At 43.0% G+C, this 23,012-nt stretch overlaps 1 protein-coding gene across 5 annotated transcripts in view; it reads right to left on the bottom strand.

Moving 5' to 3' along the window:
• Positions 1 to 23,012, bottom strand: part of TRAPPC9 (trafficking protein particle complex subunit 9) — a 622,060-nt gene that overhangs the window by 438,608 nt on the left and 160,440 nt on the right. For all 5 annotated transcript variants that reach the window (XM_046642579.1, XM_046642581.1, XM_046642580.1 and 2 more), the window contains one exon: positions 9,705 to 9,857. In XM_046642579.1, coding sequence (XP_046498535.1) covers positions 9,705 to 9,857 — 153 coding nt within the window. The remainder of the gene's footprint in view (positions 1 to 9,704; positions 9,858 to 23,012) is intronic.

The following is a 23,012-nucleotide window of genomic DNA, read 5'->3' as shown; positions in this document are numbered from 1 at the left end:
TCTCCTTTTTTTTCCCCTTATAATTTACCTGTTGAAGAAACCAAGGTCGTTTGACTGTAGAGTTTACCATGGTCCTGACTGGTATCATTTAACAAGTTTTGCTGTCATCTGAATTCCTGGTAAATTGGTAGTTAGAGCTAGAGTGCTGATCAGTTTTATGGGTGATTTTGGGGGTAACACTAATTCATAGGAGGTGTGTGTTCTCCCATCAGGGGGAACATATGTCTGCTTGTCTCTTCTTTTGTTATGTGGATGCTCAGTCTCTCAATCCACTAATCTATTAGGGACTGCAAAATGATGGTATTCTAATTCCATCAACCCTTTTCAAGTGTTAGCTGGAATACTTCTACAAAGAGAAACTCTTCTCATCAACCATTAGGTTGTCCAATAGTACAACTGTACAGAAAGTCAGAATAAATATGCATTACTTATTACTTTCAAAATAATGAATTGGCTACCTATCATTTTCCAAAGGTGGACAATTCTCTCCAGTAGCACTAAGAACTCAAGGTTGAAACACAGCTATCATCCTTACTGATGCTCAAATTGCCAGGGCAGCCTCTTCAGGTTGGGTCCTCTTGACGCAACTTTAGTACACTCTGACAGCTTCCTTGCTATAGGTTTCACAGGATGTTCCAAGATCATTTTCCTACATTTCTGGCTCCAGACCTGGAATTAGCCACTTCTCCAAGAAGCCCTGGTTTCTTTGAGTGGGAAAGAGTGTTTCAAGACCCTGATGTGGGCATTAGGGACGCTCATTGCTGCTGGGCTGGTCAGTTTCTAGGCCTTGGTAGCGTAAGGGGCAGATAGATACAGAGATTCATACAAACATACATAAAGAGATTTTTAAATACCTCAATTTCTTACTGATGTTTTTTATTCAAATCCTAGACTATAAGGTTTTTACTTAACCTCTATTATCTTACACTGGTTACCTCCTTTCTTCCCTATGAAAATCCTAACTCAAGACCAGATTTGGATGCTAGAATTAGATTATCACAAAATTAATCATTTACTTTATTCCACATTAATACACAGTTTCAGAATACTAATACCAACACCACATTATCTCTACCAAAATAATTACTGAAAACAGTTTAAAATTACTTTTGCAGACAGTAACATCATCATCAGAATAAGAGTTTTCTACTATCTTCTCCCCCAAAGAACACTGATTTAGACCATCACCCACGAATGAGAGAGCCTTTGTGGAAGTGCAGAAGTCCGGTGGAAAGGTTCCAGCACACAAGTAGAGCAAAAAAATCTGAGATTGGAGCACTAAAGAGGGTAAGAGGAACAGTTTGACTTTACCTGCATCACCCCTCCCCCAAGGCGGCTCAGCTCAGGGTCAAGACTTTCTCTTCTCCCAAGGGGAAAAGGGAGAGAAGGTGGGAGTGAGCACTGGCTTCCTCAGGTGTGCTGGATGATGCCAAAGAAGCCCATTTCCCTCTTGCCCCATCCAGAATATTGAGGTCCCAAAAATGTCTTAGAGTCTCTCTTTTAAATCCAGGCAACCATTAAGGATTGCGTGTAGCATTTGCTTGTTCTCTCTCTTCAGTCTCCTTTAATCTAGATCAGTTCTCCCACCTGTTTTTACAACATGGGAATCATTTTGTAAAATCATATACTTTATACAGTTGTTTGGAAGATTAAATAGAAATAATGCAAATAAAGTGGCTAGTTCAGACCTTAGATGCAGTATCTGACAATGCTCAACAAATATTAATTCTTTTCCATGTGTCTACAGCCCATACTGAATCCAGTATCCTGGATTACGTGACAACTATATTTATTGCTGTAAATTTAAAAAGTGCCATCTAATTTCAGAAATCCTAATTAATGTGAGTCCATGCTTGAAAAACAAATTGGGTTCACAGGGGGTCCACAGTTAGGGATTTCTGAAACCGTCAGACAGAGCCATACGTGAATCATATCCCAGTTCCAAGAGGCCATAAATGAGCCTCTGCCACCAAGTTTACAGCTGTCTCCAAATAAGGGCTAAACAATGGCCCCCTGACTGCTCAGACTGAATCACACCAACCATGCACCACCCATGCACCACACTCTCTAACGGGCCTCGTGAGCCTTGGTGTCCACGATTCTCCTCTATACAACTTGCCCTAGATGTGGATATTAAGATTCTTGTCTCGGATTCTACAATTTTCCATGTAAACAACCAGCCAGAGCTTCTATCAACCATTATCAATAAAGAAGGCAGCTAATTAATAATAACTGTGTTCTAGTTCACATATGTGCTACATCTAACTGACTGGAAATTAGGCCAGCCTTACATTTACAAACCACTTGGTAACCATAATTCTAGCTCTCTTTGATTTGGTTTTATTTTTTAAAATAGAAGAAGGTATACCCCAACTACAAATCCCAAGTTCCAAGTTTACTTTCAGCTAGAAGGGCAGAGACTCTGCTCCAGAGCTCTGCTACAAAAGGCAGAAACACAATAACATAACAAAATACATCCACAATGAACAAAAAAGCTCAAAGAGCCACCAAAACAAAAAAAGCTCAGGTTTCCACCTTGAGGCCTTCCGTTCTATTTCTCAGGATAGCGCCACAGATGGGGAGCAGCAGAAGTCACAGCCACCTTTCTTTCCCTCACTTCTCACATCCAGATAATCTCAGCTGGAAGGCGACTTGCTGAGACACACCCCCTGGGATAACAGCTAATCAAGCATTCACGAGACAAGTGTCGGGCACCATTTATTCTGCCAAATTCCCTTCTTGGGAAAAAGAAAGGCCAGAACCTCTGCCTGTAACCCTCTCTCTACCTATAGAAAAATGCAGTCCAGTGGAATATAGCGGCTTACAAACAGAAAAAAAATCCACCTTATCTGATATTTTTAAGTCTTGGTATAACATTAAATCCACTTGACATTATCATTTTTTAATGTGTCCAACAGTAAACTTGTACCTTTGCTAATAACATTAAAAATTTTTATTAAGTAATAGTATTATACAAGGAAGCTTATTATGGTTATTTAAACACTACAGAGAGTATGGGAGAACAAATTTTATGGAGCATGTTATGGACTGAATGGTTGTGTTTCTCCAAAATTCATGTTGAAGCCCTAAACACAATGTGACAATACAAGGAGGTAGGAGGGCCTTTAAGAGGTAATTATGTTCAGGTGAGGTCATGAGGATGGCAACTCCACACTGAGGGGGAAAGAGGCCCTCCTTCATTCATCCATTCCACACACATGCAACTGCTCTTTCTCCATTGCGGTCTAGATATCGTGAATACGGGACTGAATAGACAGACAGGGTACTCCTCCCATTAAATTTATATTCTAAAGGATGGAGGCAGACAGACAGGAAACAAGTGCAGTGGAGTAGGTAATGCAAGGTGACGCAACAAGAACGACAGGGGAGGGCAGGTGCTGATTTAGTTGACATAGTTGGGGTGGCCTCTCTGCAGCGAAGACATGTGCACTGAGATCTGAGTAATCAGGTGTGAGTCTTGCAGAACTGTGGGGGAAAGCAATCCAAGTAAGAGAAGTGCAAGTGCTCAGCCCTGGGGCAGGATGGCTGGGCGTGCTCCTGAGACAAGGTGCCCAGGGCAACTGAACTCCTCAGAAGGGCAAAAGTGAAAGAGCTAATTTCCTGTTGTAGGAACACAAACCCCATAAATAGCCTTAGTCTCTGGAGTTCAACGTGACAGCATCACTTCCTAATCATGCAGGTACAGCTGGGAGAGCCTGGCTGGGAAACACAGTCCCATTCCCAGAAAGAAAGGGGCAGACATCTAGTCTCAAGGAAAAACCCACTTCATAACTGATGGTCAGGCCTCCGGGCCTCTGTACCTGCTGCTCCCTTGGAAGGCCTGTCAGGCCCTTGCTTTTTTCTTCATCTAGGAACCTTCCTGGTTCAGGCCCAAGTCACACATCAAATCTGGGAGCCCCTACAGGATCATATCAGATAAAAAGAGCTGCATCTCAAGTCCCCGAGTCTCATGTGTTCTAATCACGGATTTATTTTTCTGGTCGACCCTCTAAGCAACAATGGGCCACAGAATGGTTACGAGGACAGACTCTGGAGTCAGGCTGCCTGGGTTCAGAGGCCAGCTCTGCCACTTCCTAGCTATGTGACCTTGGAAAAACTGCTCAAATTCTCCGTCCTCATTGGTAAAATGGAGATATTAACAGTACCTATTTCACAGGGCTACTGGGAGGATTAAGTGAGCTGATTTACGTAAACCTCTTAAATGTTAGCTGCTATTATTATTGTTCTGCAGGTGACAGACCATGACTCATTCATCTCTGTTCTCCAAGAGCCTAGCCAAGTGCTTGTCTCATAATAAGTGATGGTTAAACGTCTTGTAATGGGCGGGGTGGACTAATATAACTAACACTTGTTGAACCCTTACCCTGTTCCAGGTCAAGTACAAATCCTTACAACAACTCTAGAAATTGGTATTATTACCATTTGGTAAATTGGGGAAAAGGCACAGAGAAGTTAAAGTCATTCACCCAAAGTCCCATAGCTGCTAAGTTCTTGTGGCAATATCTGCTGACTGTCTCCAATAATAACCTTCAACTGAACGTTTGTGCCCCCAAATTCCTATGTTGAAGCCCTGACCCGCAATGTGACTGTATTAGGAGACAGGGCCTGTGAGGAGGTGGTAAAGGTTAAAGGAGATCATAAGGATGGGGCCCTAGGCCGACAGGGCTGGTGTCCTTATCAGAGGAAGAGATACCAGAGCTCTCTCCTTCTGCCACGTGAGGACATAGCGAGAAGGCAGCTGTTTGCAAGCCAAGAAGAGGCTCTCACCAGAACTCAACCACGCTGGCACCTTTATCTCAGACTTTCAGCCTCCAGAACTGTGAGAAAATAAATTTCTATTGTACAGCCACACTGTGGCATTTTGTTTTGGCAGCCTGAGCTAACTAATACACTCCACAATGCCTCCAAATGAATGTGTGAATGCATGCTTCATAATTAGACATAATTAATCTATGAAATCTTATCCCTAATCAGCTAGTTCTAATGTTATAACAAATATGAATTCCCATTTCCTCCAGGCTCCATCTCCTTATAGAAATCACCAGACTTTGAAGAAGAACTTTATCATCACAGCTAATTAGATGTCTAATGGATCCATATATATGTTGCATACAAGAGACACATTTCAGCCTTAAAGACACTCACAAACTGAAAGAGAAGGGATGGAAAAAGATACTGCAAATTTCATTGCAAATGGCAATGAAAAGAAAGCTAGGGTAGCAATACTTATATCAGACAAAATAGACTTTAAAACAAAAACTGCAACAAGAGACAAAGAAGGGCACTACATAATGATAAAGGGAACAATCCAACAGGAGGATATAACACTTGTAAATATCTGTGCACCCAACATAGGAGCACCTAAATATACAAAGCAATTATTAACAGACATAAAAGGAGAAATAGACAGCAACACAATAACAGTAGGGGAGGTTAACACTCCCCTTACACAACTGGATAGATCACACAAACAGAACATCAATAAGGAAACACTGGCTATAAATGACACATTAGACCAGATGGACTTAGTAGATATATACAGAACATACCATGCAAAAATCGCAGAATACACACTTTTCAAATGCACATGGAACATTCTCCAGGATAGATCATGTATTAGGCCACAAAACAAGTCACAGTAAATTTAAGAAGACTGAAATAATACCAAGCATCTTTTCTGACCACAAAGATATGAAACCAGAAATCACCTATAGGAAAAAAATGAGAAAGACCACAAATATGAGGAGATTAAACAAAATGCTACTGAACAACAATTGGGTCAATGAAGAAATCAAAGGAGAAATCAAAAAATACCTGGAGACGAAAATTAAAATAAAACATCCCAAAATTTACTGGATACAGCAAAAGCAGTTCTAAGAGGGAAGTTTATAGCAATATAGACCAACTCAAAAACAAGAAAATCTCAAATAAACAATCTAACACTGCAACTAAAGGAACTGGAAAAAGAAGAACAAAGTGCAAAATCAGTAGAAGGAAGGAAATAATAAAATTCAGAGCAGAAATAAATGAAATAGAGACTAAAAGAACAGGAGAAAAAAATCAATGAAACTAAGATTACCTGGTTCTTTGAAAAGATAAACAAAACTGACAAACCTTTAGCTAGGACTAACCAAGCAAAAAAGAGAGAAGGCTCAAATAAAATCAGAAATGGAAGAAAAGAAATTACAATGGACATCTCAGAAATACAAAAGATTATAAGAGAATATGACGAGAAGCTATACACCAACAAATTGGATAATCTAGAAGACATGGATATATTCTTAGAATCATACAACCTTCCAAAACCAAATCAAGAAGAAATAGAGAATTTCAATAGACCAATCACCAGGAAGGAGATCAAAACAGTAATCAAAAACCTCACAAAAAATAAGAGTCCAGGACCAGATGGCTTCTTTGGTGAATCCTACCAAACATGCAAAGAAGACTTAATGCCTATCCTTCCCCAACTCTTGCAAAAAACTGAAGATGAGGGGAAGCTTCCTAATTCATTCTACGAGGCCAACATTACCCTGATACCAAAACCATACAAGAACAGCACAAAAAAAGAAAATTACAGGCCAATATCACTGATGAACATCGATGCAAAAATCCTCAACAAAATCCTAGCAAATCACATACAACAATACATTTAAAAAAATGATACACTGTGATCAAGTGGGATTTATTCCAGGGAAGCAGGGATGGGTCGACATCCACAAATCAATCAACATGATACACCACATTAACAAGATGAAGAATAAAAATCATATGATCATCTCAATAGATGCAGAGAAAGTATTTGAAAAGATAGAGCATCCATTTATGATTTAAAAAAAAAACTCTAATAAAATGGGTATAGAAGGAAAGTACCTCAACATATTAAAGGCCATATATGACAAACCCACAGCTAATATCACTCTCAATGGAGAAAAACTGAAATCTATCCCTCTAAGAACAGGAACGAGACAAGGATGCCCACTTTCACCACTCTTATTTAACATAGTGTTGGAAGTTCCACCCAGAGCAATCAAGCAAGAAAAAGAAATAAAAGGGATCCAAATTAGAAAAGAAGGAGTAAAACTGTCACTATTTGCAGATGACATGATTTTATATATAGAAAACCCTAAAGAATCCACCAAAAACTTTTAGAAATAATAAATGAATACAGTAAAGTTGCAGGATACAAAATCAACATGCAAAAATCAGTTGCATTTCTGTAAACTAACAACGATATAGCAGAAAGAGAAATTAAGAATACAAATTCATTTACAATTGCAACAAAAAGAATAAAATACCTAAGAATAAAATTTAACCAAAGAGGTGAAAGATCTGTACACTTAAAACTATAAGGCATTGTTGAAAGAAATTGAAGAAGACACCAAAAGATGGAAAGATATTCCATGCTCTTGGACTGGAAGAATTAACATAGCTAAAATGTGTATACCCCCTAAAGCAATATACAGATTCAGTGCAATCCCTATCAAAGTTCCAATGACATTTTTCACAGAAATAGAACAAAGAATCCTAAAATTTATATGGAACAACAAAAGACCCCGAATAGCCAAAGGAATCCTGAGAAAAAAGAACAAAGTTGGAGGTATCACACTCCCTGAATTCTATGTGCACTACAAAGCTATAATAATCAAAACAGCAAGGTACTGGCACAAAAGCAGACACACGGATCAATGGAACAGAATTGAGAGCCAGAAATAAACCCATGCATCCATGGACAGCTAATTTTCAACGAGGGAGCCAAGAACATACAATGGAGACAGGAAAGTCTCTTCAATAAATGGTGTTGGGAAAACTAGACAGCTACATGCAAAAGAATGAAAGTAGACCATTATCTTATACCATATACAAAAATTAACACAAAATGGGTTAGAGACTTGAATGTAAGACCTGAAACCACGAAAATTCTAGAAGAAAACATAGGCAGTATGCTCTTTAACATCAGTCTTAGCAGCATATTTTCAAGTACCATGTCTGACTGGGCAAGGAAAACAATAGAAAAAAATTAAAATAAACAAATGTGACTACATCAAACTAAAAAGTTTCTGCACAGCAAAGGAAACCATCAACGAAATGAAAAGACAACCTAACAACTGGGAGAAGATATTTGCAAACCATGTATCTGATGAAAGGTTAATATTGAAGATATATAAAGAACTCATACATCTCAACAACAACAAAAAAACTAACAACCCAATTAAAAAACGGGCAAAAGATCTGAACAGACATTTCTCCAAAGAAGATATACAGATGGCCAATAGGCACATGAAAAGATGTTCAACATTGCTAATTATCAGGGAATTGCAAATAAAAACTACAAGGAGGGGCCGGCCCGGTGGGGCAGCAGTTAAGTGCGCACATTCCGCTTCGGCAGCCCAGGGTTGGACAGTTTGGATCCCGGGTGCGGACATGGCACCGCTTGGCAAGCCATGCTGTGGTAGGTGTCCCACATATAAAGTAGAGGAAGATGGGCACAGATGTGAGCTCAGGGCCAGTCTTCCTCAGCAAAAAAAATGAGGAGGATTGGTAGCAGATGTTAGCTCAGAGCTAACCTTCCTTAAAAAAAAAAAAAAAAAACTACAAGGAGATATCTCCTCACTCTCACCAGAATGGCTATTATTAACAAGATGGAAATAACAAGCGTTGGAGAGGATGTGGAGAGAAGAGAACTCTCATATACTGCTATACTGCTAGTGGGAGTGCAAACTGGTGCCAGCCACTACGGAAAACAGCATGGAGCTTCCTCAAAAAATTAAGAATAGAACTATCATATGATCCAGCTATTCCACACTGGGTATTTATCCAATGAACATGAAAACATGAATGTGTAAAGATATATGCACCTCTATGTTCACTGCAGCATTATTCACAATAGCCAAGACTTGGAATCAACCCAGGTGCCCATCAAGGGATGAATGGATAACAAAGATGTGGTATATATACACAATGGAACACTACTCAGCCATAAAGAAAGATGAAATTTTGCCATTTGTGACAACATGGAGGGACCTTGAGGGTATTAAGCTAAGGGAAATAAGTCAGAAGGAGAAAGTCAAATACCATATGATCTCACTCATAAGTAGAAGATAAAAACAAGAACAAAAAAACACACAGAGATTGGATTGGTGGTTACCAGAGTTCAGGAAGAGGGGACGGAGGAGGGCAAAAGGGGTGATTAGGCACATGTGTATGGTAATAGATTGTAATTAGTCTTTGGTGGTAAACATGACATAATCTATACAGAAATGGGAATATAATGATGTACACCCCAAATTTATATAATGTTATAAACCAATGTTACTGCAATAAAAAGAAATTTTAAAAAATAATAAAACTGCTCTAAAAAAATGTCTAAGGGATCACAGCAGTTACACTTGAAAAAATGTAGTAATTCCTACATTCCACTAATTTAGTATTACCTCCTGGAAAATAAGCACAAAATAGTGAAGAGCGTGAATTAAGAAATCATTTAACTAAAAAGTACTTTTATTACTTTCCATATACACAGTAACTCACTGGGTTAACTAAGTGCCCAGGAGAAGTCTCAAGCTGCTTGAGTTAATGAATGACAAGCAAGTTACAGAGACAGAACAGCAGGCCTGGAGGAATGGTGATTGCTACAATGTATCTGGAGACCACAATGTGCTAATTAAAATTGGGAAGGAGCTTACCATCACTGAGATCTTGGAGAAGATTCTCCTGGCAAGAGAAATCCAGCTTCACTTTGATGTTGACGATGAAAGTGGCCACCTTTCCGGGTTGCAAAGGAAACTGGGCAACAGTTTCTTCTAGTTTCCAGCTCAAGAAGTCACCATACAACTTTTCTACAATGACAATAATAATGGTGGTAATGATGATGTGACTGAGGCAATATGAAATTACTAATCCATCTAGAAAATTCTGATGCATTTTCAAAGGCAAAGAAAAATGCAAACCATTTAAAATGGGAGAGATCAAAGAAAGTACCAAGAAAATTCCAGAATCAGGGGTGTTGCGAGGCAATCACCTGCATCTATGAGTGAGGCACAAAGAGGAAGCAGGGCAGCAATGAGCTTGGAGCCAGGTCTTCTTTGCTCCCTCTGAGCAGCCTCTTCTCACTGACAAAAGCACAGCACTCTTTGCTCTTATAAATTGAATCAGAGCTAAACTAAATTTCTCTGTAAGTATTTTCTATACTACATCACCTTAGAGAGAAACAGATCCACATTCAGTGGGAGAAGCATACCCAACAGGAGAGACCCTGTTCAGGAAGAAGAACGCAGAATCAGAAATGCTGACCCGGGCGCAGGATTTGGGAAGGGCCCGTGGAGAGGAGGAGGTCCCCTGGCTCTCCCGCAAACCCACTCTCTCCTGAAAAGACCTTGCCTCCTGGAGTCAAACGGCCATGGGCTTGATGCCCTCTTGTCACTGACTAATTGGAGCAGGCTGAAGAGGGATGATTCCTCTAAGCCATGGTTTCTTCATGTGTAAAACGGGGATGACAACTCCCACAGCACAGGGCTGTTTTACAGATTAAACTAAGTAGTGTCCACAGAGCGCTGTAAAAACTAAAGGTGAGGGGCTGGCCCCGTGGCCGAGTGGTTAAGTTCGCGCACTCCCCAGCAGGCGGCCCAGTGTTTCGTTGGTTCGAATCCTGGGCGCGGACATGGCACTGCTCATCAGACCACGCTGAGGCAGCGTCCCACATGCCACAACTAGAAGAACCCACAACGAAGAATGCACAACTATGTACCGGGGGGCTTTGGGGAGAAAAAGGAAAAAATAAAATCTTAAAAAAAAAAAAAAAAAAAAAAGTAAAGGTGAAACGCACTGAGGGAAGAAGGGCGCCAGGCAGGAGACAGAGGGAGGGCCACCATCTGGAAGCAGCTGTGTCACCTCACGGCTCCCGCTCCTGCCAGACGAGCCCTAATTTAATAAAGATTGGGGGTGTGGGGTAAGGCCTAAAATCAAGGCCCAATCTTAAGTGCTGCCTCGACACCTGGTGAAGCCAGGAGGGCCTCAAATGGCTTCCTCACAAGTTCCTCTCCTCAGTCTGCATCCGTGGATAAGGTCCCCCAGCCAAAGAACCCTCCTCGCCACGGGGATCAGCGCAGTTCCTGCTTATCCCTGAGTGGCAGGTTTTGGCTCCCTGCCAGCCTACAGAAGTATTCAAACAAGCCAACCACATCTTCCTGTGGGAACCAGGGGGCACCCAGCCCACTCCATCCGACAAATTCTGCCTCCCACAAACTCTTGGGGGTTTCAGGCATAACCCCCAAGTGGCCCTGAATGGCAAACAGTGTCCTCCTCCCCAGGCTGGGAGGATGCTGACTAGTAAACTGCCGTCCCTCCCATCTGTCCAGTGTCAGGTGTCGAGTGTTCTGCCATCCCAATAACCCTAAGGCGAGAATCCCTCCTCACCAATGAGGCGAATAGGAGGTCCTTAAGACAGGTCCCTCCCTCCACCAAGAAGGTCCTGCTGTGGTTCTCGGCTCTGACTGGAGAGCCTAGCCCCCTGACTCTGCCGATACCCCTCCTCCGATGTCCCTCCAGTCCTGGAGGTGGGAGTGACTTGCTGCTGTTCCCATCTCTGGGTTACCTTACCGTCTCCCTTTTTATGAACCCATTCTCTGTGCTAAGTTTCCTCCATCAGAATAAGGCAACTGAGGCTTAGAAAGATCAAGTAACTTGCTCATGGTCAAAAACTAGGAGAAGATCTAGAATTCTAGATCCAAATGATTCTAGAGCCATTACATTCACTTCCTACATGACAGCGCCTCAGGGTAGAGTTAAAACATAAAGTTCTGCTCTTAGGACCCAGAAATCAACCTCGCAAGACTTCAGTGGAAGATGGAGAGCTTGACTGCGGTCCATACTGAAGAAAAAAGATCTGTGGGGCTCGCTAACTGCAAGAACATGATGCCAACTGTGCCACGAATGCAAAAGAAGTTCCTGTGTTCCCGCCCGAGGTGTGCTCAGCCACGGCGTGGTCCCTCCAGAACTGGCCACGCTCCAGAAAGAACACGTCTAATAGATCACAATTATTCTCAGTGTTCCTAAAGAAGGATGCTGACAAACAGGAACAGATCAGGCTGGTGTCCTTGAAAGGTATTTAGAAACCACACCACATCCACTTATTTACTCAGTTGTTCACTGAACACCTCGGATGTGCCAGACACTTTCCACATGCAAGTTATCTCACTTACTCCTCACAATAACCCAGTGGAGTAGTGGTTATTATCCCCACTGGAAACCAAGGAGGTTAACATACATGATCAAGGTCATTCAGCTGGTAAGTAGAAGACTTGGCATATAATTGGCGCTCAATAAATATTAGTTGCACTGTGGCATCACCAATTCCACTGGTTTACAAGGTGTTCAGATGTTTTGTAAATTGATATTACATTATTTCAGAATTATCTAGAGAAAGATGGACAGTTAGGAAAAGGATGACTGGACTGTTGAGAGTGCTGGTTCCTGGAAAGTAAGACTCCACTGTCAACCTAAGGGGTTAATCACCACCGGCTGGGATTCCTGGGTACTTGACAGCACACCACAGATACATCTACCCGAGCCTAGATGTCAGGGAAAACTTCCTGGAAAGACTGCTGTTCAGACAAAACTTGAAAGATGAGGAGAAGTCAGGCAGATTAAAAAGAGGGAGTGGGAACTTGTGCAATTGACTCTGGACTTGCTACGGATGTGTTTCCCCATTCCCTTGTATGTGTAATGTGTTTAATTGACATTACACTCAAAACTCCCCACAAACACACAGGTATTGTCATCTTTTTCCTATATAATAATCTACAGAACATATATATTCTAAACGTTTGCTGATAATTATTTTACTTTTGAAGATGTGGCAGTAGCCTAATCTGGAAAACACTGATTAAGTTTTACAAATTGACCTGACCTCTAGTTTGAACTACAGTCTTGAAATTTAAACCGCCTGCTGGATGTACTCGCTGGGTATTTTCCCACTGCCCAACTCCAAAATGGAAGTTATTGTCTTCTCTCCCAAACCATTAATATCACCAAAATCCTCTCAATGACCCAGTAACTCACATTCTATAAATATGTGTTAACCAGATTAATACATTCTTTGTCTTTATTTTTCAGTCCAGTAAGCTAATTCAGAATGCAAGGGGACATGAGATGCCAGACTATGTAAAGCCAGGACAGAAAACCACTTGGCCCTGCTTCCTGGAAGTCCGGGTCCCAAAGCCCCAGGAATTCCTAAGGCATGCTAACTTCTTTAAAGAGCCTATCCATCTGCTACAGCAGCACGGGCCAACCTGTCGATGAAATGCCGATACCAGCTAAGACACTGAGGCCCTGCAAAGACCTCCCCTCCCAAAGATTCGATCAGGCTATCTCTGAAATGTAGGCATCACGAGCCAGCCACTCACTCAGATCCTTTCCCATGGATGGGCAAGATCTAGGTGAGAGCTCTCAGGTGCATCTCCAGCTGAACCAGCACACAGGGCCCCAACGATATTGAAAGGCCTTGGGGAGAGCAGTCTGGTCTCCCCCTCTGTGCCCTAGCTACCCTCCCAACATGCTGCTCCCTCTGTCGAGAAGACCTAGCCCACTTTCCTGCAGAGTGAATTCTGACTCATCCTTCAACCCAACTCCCAGCTCCTTCCTGCGATGCCTCTCCCACCCCACACTGCTCCTCAGGGCTCTGGTGTGCGCCTCTATTAGAACATCACCTCTTGTGTTAAGCAGCTCACTCTTCTACCCATCGATCAACAACTGGAAGGTTTGCACTAGACCTTGCCTTTGAAGCTCACCACCCCCTCGAGAGGCAGGGCACTGTGCTGGTTAAGAACATCGGCTTCAGGACAGAACTGCCTGGGTTCAAATCCTGGCTGTAGCTGGGTATCCCTAGGTGAGTCACCAAACTCCCATGTGCTTCAGTTTACTCATCTATACAACAGGTTGTCACGAAGACTAAATGAGGTAATAAAAGTAAAGTACTCAGAACAAGGCCTGGCTGAGAATAGGCACTCAGCTGGAGTTAGTTATCACTCCTGTCACCCCATCTCCCAATCCCGGCTGGACAATCATAGCACCCCTTCACCAGAGCCCCACGAGGAGCAAATAACCCCTGCAGAGCAACTGACCCTGTGCTTGGCGTTCAGTAAGAGCACAGCAGTGTGGGCTTCCATCAGCATCCCCCCGCATTCAGCGACTAACAGCCCAGGCCCTTGGGAGGCACTCAGTAAGCTTACGACGTGGAATGGACAAACATATTCCAGGATATCGTTTCAGATTCAGAATTAGAACAGATGGGAAAAAAGTTATGTGAAAAAAGCAGAATACCAAATTAAAGGTACAATATAATTCCAACGGCAGAAAAATATTCATGTCAAAAAAAAAAGAAAATATACCTATATGCTAACACTGGTTATCTTTGAGCAATGGGATCACAGGTAATTTCAAATTGCTTGTATTTTCTGAATTTTCTACAAGGAGTATATATTATACTTTCATAAACATATATATATACACACACTCTAATGACTTACTCTTGTGTCTACATCCACTGCCACCCCCACCCCTCCGACATACTATGGAGAGGAGCCCTGTGAGTCTGGCCTGCAAGTCCACATGCGAGACAGAGCACGCTGAGGGCCATGGCCCACCCAAGAGTGAGGTGGGATTCCAAGCCACTGCAGTTGCTTTTCTTGGTGCCCTATCTCAGGGCCAGGCAATAATGTGAACTGATCACAAGGACAGCAATCACCTGGGGCACATGTGTCACTGTTTGAGTCCCCAGACTCAACTCTGCCAGCTGGATAAACTTCTCCAAAGTGGTGAATTAACTCTGCTGGAGCCATGCAAATTGGCAGGTGGTCAAATGCCTAAAAAAGAATTTGACCAGGCTTATGAAACCTGGTCCAAACTAATTAGGTAAACTCTGCTTCTCCTTTCCACTCCCTGTGCTGACTTGGCAAGGCAGGGCTGCTCTGGAGGGAAGAGAAGGGTAGGCCCAGGAACACAAGACAAATTCCTCTCGTAGACTGTCTTAAAAACAATATTGGCATAACTGTCTATTAAGTACCATCTTTTAACTTCACACTATAGCTATATTATTTCCATGTTATAAAAGAGGCAACCAAAGCTCAGAGAGTTTAAACAACTTACCCAAAGTCAAACAGCTAATAAGAAAGAGAACCCAGAGTCAGAGCCAGGAGCGCGAACACTATACTCTTTCCACCCCATATTCTGCCTCTCACTGAAACCATTAACCCACCCAGCATCACACCAGAGTGGAGAGTATTTACAAGGAAAACATCACTAAGGTACTGTGACATAGGACCTCGAAAAGAGATGGCAGGAAATAAAACCCACTAGTCAAGTACAAGAGCTTTAGGATCAGATGACCTGAATTTGAGCGCCAGCACTGCCACTCACAGCCCTCTGACCATGTGCGGCCACATCTCCTCTGTCATCCTAAGACGCCTCATCAGTAGACAGGGATGATGTTAGAGTTGTCGTGAAGATAAAATGAGACAATGCAAAGTCTTAGCACAGTAACCCGGCCCTAGAACTGGCTCCGATGATTTATGTAAAGGTCCTCTGTAAACTACAAAGCACTATGTTAATATTTGCTTTTCACATTGTACTATTGCCCAATTCATTCCTTCATGAACATTCCCTACACAGTCACTAAACATCCTCCTGGCAGGCACAGTGCTAAGTTCTGGGGAAAAGAGAGAAATAAGATGTGGTCCCTGCCTACAAGGGGACAAGGGCCTAGGTGGAGGTGTCTGACTGTAGGAAGAAACAAATGTGGAGGGGCAGAGTAGTAGCACCCAAAAGCTTAGACCAGATGATAGATGATGCTCCTCTCAGCCTGAAAATTTCTTAAAAGTTTATCATAGCGTTACATAGAGAAGAGGTCCAAAACTGCTCGACTAACCAACTGCCCAAATCTGGGTGGCAGAGAGCTAAGGAAAGACTCAGTGTCCCAGTGGCTTGAATGAAGAAAGGGACCTGTTGAGTCCCAGACCGTATGAAAGCACTAATTCTTTCAGCTATCAGTCCAGCCTGTCATGAATTTCTAACTAATGTAGGGGGGAAAAAAAACTCAACTAAAAACTATAGTTACAGCACCATTCTTGGCTGTTCGAATGACCTTTCATTTCTCAAAAGTATTTCAACAGAGAGATCAACTCTGCTCGAGTGAACTATGAGATGTCCTCAGGGCTCCCCGTGGTCATGGGCCGGATGTGTCACAGAGATCAGGAGGCAGTGGTTTGTAACAGAGAGAAATGAAAGAAATACTGTCAACTGTGATTTCAAATGGCCTGTGGGGGGCACCTACCAGATACGGGCCAAAAGGAGGGAAAGGGGGAACAAACCTTTACTGCGTGCTAGGCAGTGACTGAAACCACCAGCACCAACAGCTGGCCTTTATGGAGCACCTGCGTGAAGCGGCTTGATGCTCAGATCTTTCCAAGTGCTGTCACACTGAATCCACACAATGACTCTGAATAGGTCCTGCTGCTCTCCCTATTGTAGGACAGCTGTCCAAGAACCTACAGAAGTGTGTGTAGCCAGGATTCTACACTGTGCTACGCAACCTACCCTTAATATCTTTACTTGTTTAATCCTCAAAACAACCCTGTGAAGTAGTGCTCTATTTCAATTGTAAGAAGCATTTTTTTTTTTTTAACATTTTACGTAGGCACTCTTGAGTGTTTGTGCTTCTTGGGGAAGGCAGGCCCTGCGGAAGCTGCTGTCAGAGCACCTGATACTCACTTGCTGTCAGCATGACACGCCAATGACCCCAAACAGCTAACTGGGACCTTGACATTCAAAAGTTCCCACATTGCAGGGCCACACAGTCTAACTTCTGTCTTCCCTGTCTTGCTTATTTACTTCCCACCCATGCTCCAATGGGTTGAACATATCAAGTCTTGCAGTATTGATTAAAAAGCATTTCACTTCATCTTAGGATGAACTTGTTTTGTAAACTTCTTTGGAGCGACCCTACACCTGTGTAAAATGCTGAACTGTACAAGAAAGCCACTGCAATCATGTGTAAAGCAGGCAGAGAGCTGAATGAATCCTAATCATTCATGAGTTTCAATGTCTTCCTAGGAGGCACATCAGTAAATCCATTCACGGTAGTTACTCAAAGGTAGGAGAAATAATACAGAAGGCGCAGCCAGATTTCAGTTCAATTCAGTGAACATGCCTGACTCCCCCACTGAATCGTGAGCTCCTGCAGGACAGGGCTCATGTATTATTCATATTCCTGGCATGGTGACTGCCATAACAATGTGATAGAAATGTGTGACTGTTGAACAACATAAAGCCAAGTGAAATGGTGCTACCGTAGCAGAGTGTGAGCACAGCACTGTACAGTAGGAGGGGCATAATTAATTCTATTTGAAGGGTCAGGAGATCTTTCAGGAGGTGACATGTGGACTGGTCTGTGAATGATGGATAGGATTTGAAATGCATATAGGACACCTGAGAGTTAGCCAAGTTCTGAATACACAGAAGTACGTCCAAAGATGGCCAGAGGACAAAGACTGTGAAGGCACACTCTGCACCCAAGGGGGCAGGGTCTTGGAAGTGATTCTCCTGGGTGTCCCCAGTGCTCAACACAATGGCCAACACATAGGAGGTGCTCAGTAAAGACTTGTTGAAGAGTAGAGCCAAAGGACGAATAACTGGTGGACATTAGGACAGACAAACGAGCAAGCAGAGGAATCAATGGTGGAAAGGAAAACAAAGGAGCTCCTGCCACCGCCTCACGACACACACTGCACGTGCTCACCGTCCAGCTTCCCCCCACACTGCAAGCCCCGTGAGGACGAGGATCACTGTTGTCCTGCCCCCCAGGAGTGCCTGAAACAAGGCAGAGACTAGATAAGTGTTTGTACAAAAGAGAAGGGAAAGAAGAGAGGCAGGCAACAAGGCAGATGATTAATCTCTCTGAATGCTGGACTAAGAAACTGAGCATAAGAAAGCTATGTAAAATACGTTTAAGAAAGGCGACAAAAGAACTGACATTTTTATAAGACAACAATGGAGGCAGCACCAACGATAATAGCAACAGCTTACAGGAAGAGCTACTGGTTTCCGAGCCCTTCGTAACCAGGTGCTGTGCTAACTGCTGAACGTGTATTCCTACTGTTTCCTGAGCCCTTTGTAACCAGGTGCTGTGCTAACTGCTGAACGTGTATTCCTACTGTTTCCCGAGCCCTTCGTAACCAGGTGCTGTGCTAACTGCTGAACGTGCATTCCTACAAGTGGAAGAATTATGTAGTCCTCTCCCCATTACAGGGAACAGACTGTCACAGAAGCACATAATGTGGCCCACGTCATCCAGCCAGTAAGTGGCAAAGCCAGGATTCAAACCCAAGTTTGTCTGATTTCAAAGATTGTAACCTGAACCATAATAACTAAATTTAAAACTGAGGATGGCCTGATCCTGGGGGGCTTCCGCCACTAACCCAGTCCTGGCCACAGCAGCCTCCTCTCAGCTCCCTTCTACCTCTGTCCACGCCCAAACAGGCACAGGGGACATGGCATGAAAACTGAAGGAGAGACTGAAGACACTGAATCCTGTTTTCCCCACTCCCCAAGACACTCTGTGATTGACAATGCTAAGGAGTAACAAACCACTTTTCTATAAGATTCATTTTTAAAATTTTGCCCTGTATTGCCATAACGTTTTTAAAAAATTATATAAAAATAGCATAACACAAGCAACTCAGAAACAGACAAGGCCAAAAAAAGAAAACTCAGAAGGGAGGGTGACTTGTACTGTAATTTATGTGCCTCTTCAGCCAGCTTATCACTGAACCCCCAGGTCCTGGGAACTGCACAGCTAACAGATGCCCCTTTGTGACTAGGAACAAAGGAGCCAGGAAGCTCCTCGCTGTCAGAGCTGCCCACCGCCTCCCAAGATACTTCTCACCATTTCACCGTTTCTAGCTTCATTCCCTGTGTGCTAAGCAGGGCTTATGCTGACTCTACTGTATGGTTTCTACCTCTGATTTGCTACAGTTTTCATGCAGGAACAAACTCACCCATCTGGGGAATCGTTAAATTTCACCATTCCAGGAAACGTGAGAACAAGGAGGAAGCTAGGATGGTTTCTGAAGAGGTTTCATTCAAAGATGGTTTGATCCAAGGATCAGGATGGTTTATCCAAAGAGAGGTCAACCCAGGATATTTATCCAAAGGCACCTGTCTTCCTCAAGTGGGACATGCACTTGCTTATTCAGAGTCGGCCTCAACGATGTCCTGGTCTCCTAGACTCCGACAGACCCGATGTGGAAAACGGGACGCAAAGGCACCAGCTCATTTCCCTTCTTACAGGGAAGGGAACGTGGCAGTTACCTGTCTCGTGCTAGGCGCCGCACTTGGTGTGTGAGAGGTATTACCTCTTGTTCTGGAATTCCCAGCTGAGAGAGGGACTGGGTCCCAGGGAGTGCCCAGAAGGGAACATTAATCCTCAAGCAGTCAGACAGCTTGCTCAGGCCTAGTCATACAGCTGATAACTGAGAGCAGGCCTGGACGCCAAATCTGTCGGACTCCAAACCCATCTTTTCAGGCCCTGGCGGAGAGGCTACGCTGCAGGCCACACTGACAGGATGACCAGCAAGAGAAGGGAGGGAGCCACACACAGACCCGGACCCGAGTGCAGCAGGCGAGGGCTCTGCACACCACAAATGGCAAGCCCAAGAAGATTTGAAAGCTGCCAGCCCAATCTATGCCCCGACCCAGTGAAAGGCCAGTCACTAAACCACGTTCCAAGGCCCATATCCAGAATCCCATTTCCACACATATGGTATACTTAGAAAGATTTCCAACTGCACCACTTATTTCTGTATTAAGTTCCGTGGCTTACTTAAGAGCGACACGTTCAAACAACAGGCAAATCCCCTCACAGGGAACAGCTTCTTCACCTTCTGATGCCACAGAACCATGGCATTTGTATCTAAGTATTGACACAGGGGCTTCACAGTGCACAAAAGACTTCCTACAGCTGCAGCAGCACGGACAGCCGAGCAGCCTCACTGTCAGGTTTAACATGTCTGGACGCCTCAGAGTGGGCCTGTTTCTCCCCCTCAACGCTGTGGTTCAACATGGAACGTCCAGAGCAGCTTTCCACAATCCTATATAATGACATGCTGTCGGGAGGAACAAGATAAACATAAATCAATAGTGTAGCAAATGTCACTAATTTTCCCCCTGTGGAATTTAGTTTCAGAAATAATAGTCATTATTTTAATGCTAGAGTTGAGTTCAGTGCAGTCAAGTGAAACTGCTTGTGGTATATTGACAGTAATACAGAAATTGTTACTGCCGTTGACCTTCAACGTTTGCTGCTATTGCAGAGACTCTCCACTACGACACTCGTGAGAAAAGAAAGCAGTGGAGAATCTCACCTCAATCAAAACACTGAGGAATTTTTAATCATACCACATGGAATCACTACTTTCTGTCAAAAAATTAACCTACAAGAATAAAGAAGGGACGTGGATGTGTATTTATGCATATGTGCATGTGCATATTTGTGTTTGTATACACACGCACAGAACCACACATCTTAGAAGATTTGTTGAAAAGCAAATATAATAAATTATTCTTAGTTTGGGCTTAATTACAATAAAATCTGTGTTTATCAAAGTAAAAGCAGAAGTTTGCATCTTTAACAATCTACAAATAAAGACTTGCTCACAAGGAGCATAATTAGAATGTGTAATTAGAATGATTACATGATCCTTGTCTGGAGAGGGTAGACTATAAATGCTCATCCCCATGTCAGGTGCCCATTATCAGGCAGTCACGCTCACCCACGAGAGCCTTAGAACAGTTTACACTCCTGAGAGGGCCCACAAAGGTCTGCTTGACTCAGTATCGCCAACCCTTACCATACACTTACAGTGCAAAAGGATTTTAAAAATGAGTTTGTAAGACTAGAGAGTAAAACAAAACAGGAAAGCAAGGAAGACAGAGGAAAAAACAAAACAAGAAACTTTTCCTTATCTGAAAAAAAGGGGGTTTATTCAGGGGGGAGTGAGGATGTGTCCAGAGACTTGTGAGGGCCCCTGACAGGACTCAGGTGATCTCCCAGCCGTGAGGGATGGGAGAAGGAAAAGACGTGGGGCCCGCAGGCAGACCCCTCACGTGACCAAGGCCCCAGGCACACAGACCACCTGCAGGCAGGACGCACCAAGAGCAAGTGGTATTCTTAAAGCAAGAATGGGCTGGGGACTTTTGTGCTCAGTTCATCCTAAGAGCTTTCCATGTACCGCACTGACGTTTCAGCCTCACAGCAACCCTATGCAGTGGGCACTGGGACTGCACTTACAGAGCTCCTACAGTGTGAGGAGCATTGGGTGTAGTTCTGAGGCCTGGGGGTACAGCAGGGAAACAGACCACCAGCACCCCCAAATAGACCTCTTATGAGTGTTGTAATTATTTAATGAGAAAAAACCACCTGAAGCACACTCACCTGATGCATAGTGAGTGCCAAAAAGTAAAAGTTATTATTACTATTTAGGTATAAAATAACCCTAACAGCAGCACAAAGAAAATAATATGGACCCAGACAAGGGAGCATTTAATTCCATGCAGAAGACTTTCATAGCATAGACATTTTAGATACCCTTGAAGCTAAACTCAGTGGGCTTAAATAAAGATAATGCTGAGATGAAAATAGATATTATTTACCATCCATGATGGGATCTTACTCTGTCTCTGCCACCCCAACTCAAACACATAATTCTTGCTTATGTTCCCAGTTTAAGACATTTTCCCATCTTCTCATATATATTAGATCATTTATTAATACTGGCAGCTTTTTGGTACTGTAGAATATAAGTGACAGGAATTATTCCCTTTGTATATGCAGGAAGCAGATGGTTTATTTTCACTAATTTAATTCCACATGTAAATGCACTGCAGCTTGGGATGAGAATTAAAAAAGAATGACAGCTTTAATTTTTCACTTGAAATGCGTTGTTTTGAAAATGGCCACACCGTGCTATATATAATGGATTTGAAGTTCTCCGTCTCATGATTAAGGGTAAAGATGCCAGAGTTGAGGGTTAGGAGTCCTCAGTCCTCGCCCTGGTTCCTTGTGAACCTGCTACATGCCCTCACCCAGGTCATTCAACCTCTTCAGCTTCCCCTTCCCCATCCATACAGTGAGGGCAATAATACTTGCTCTGTCTATCCTAGAGCTGACTAGAGGGGAAGATAAGCACAGAAAAATGACACAATAAGAAACAAGACAGGTGAGGTTTAGGTAAGATGGTGACGGGAAACAAAATTTGAGAGCTGGGGGGAGAAGGTGACTGTTGATGGTGTCAGATGTACCCACCACTGAAGGTTCCTCCCTTGGAATTCTGTCCAGTTCCCATGTTCCCATCTTTCCTCATCACTATCAGTCAATACTGACTGAGGCCGACCAGACAAATACAAAAGAGTGGTTGCCTCTGGGGGTGGGCAGGGCCTGGCTGGAAAGGGACGTGATGGAATTTTCTGGGGTGATGAAAATGTTCTATAGTATATCTTGATAAGAATTTGGGTTAGACGCGTGTATTTGTCAAAAGTCATCAAGTGGTAACCTAAAATCTGTGCATTTCACTACATATACATTTTACCAAAAAAAAAGTAAACAGATTTTGAATTCTAACTAATGATAGGCATGTTGAAGTGTAAATGGGTAAAATACACTGAAATCTGCGACTTACTTGGAACTACACAAAAAAAAGAAGATGGATTAACGGATGGATAGGAGGCCAGACAGACATGTGACAAATCAAATAGAGCAAAACGTTAATTACAGAACCTAGACGGTGGTATACAGTGTTCACTGTAAAATTCTCTCAACTCTTCCATATGTTTGAATATTTTCATAATAAAAGGTTGGAGAGGGAGGGATGGCTGATACAAAGAATAGGTTTCAGGAGAGTTCAAAACCATAAGAACACCAAAGGCTAGAGCAGCCCAGAAAGGTG

The sequence above is a fragment of the Equus quagga genome, chromosome 16 (assembly GCF_021613505.1).
Source record: "Equus quagga isolate Etosha38 chromosome 16, UCLA_HA_Equagga_1.0, whole genome shotgun sequence".
Classification (NCBI taxonomy): Eukaryota; Metazoa; Chordata; class Mammalia; order Perissodactyla; family Equidae; genus Equus; species Equus quagga.
Note: the sequence above shows the minus strand (reverse complement) of the source record. Positions and strands in the feature narration are given on the sequence as shown.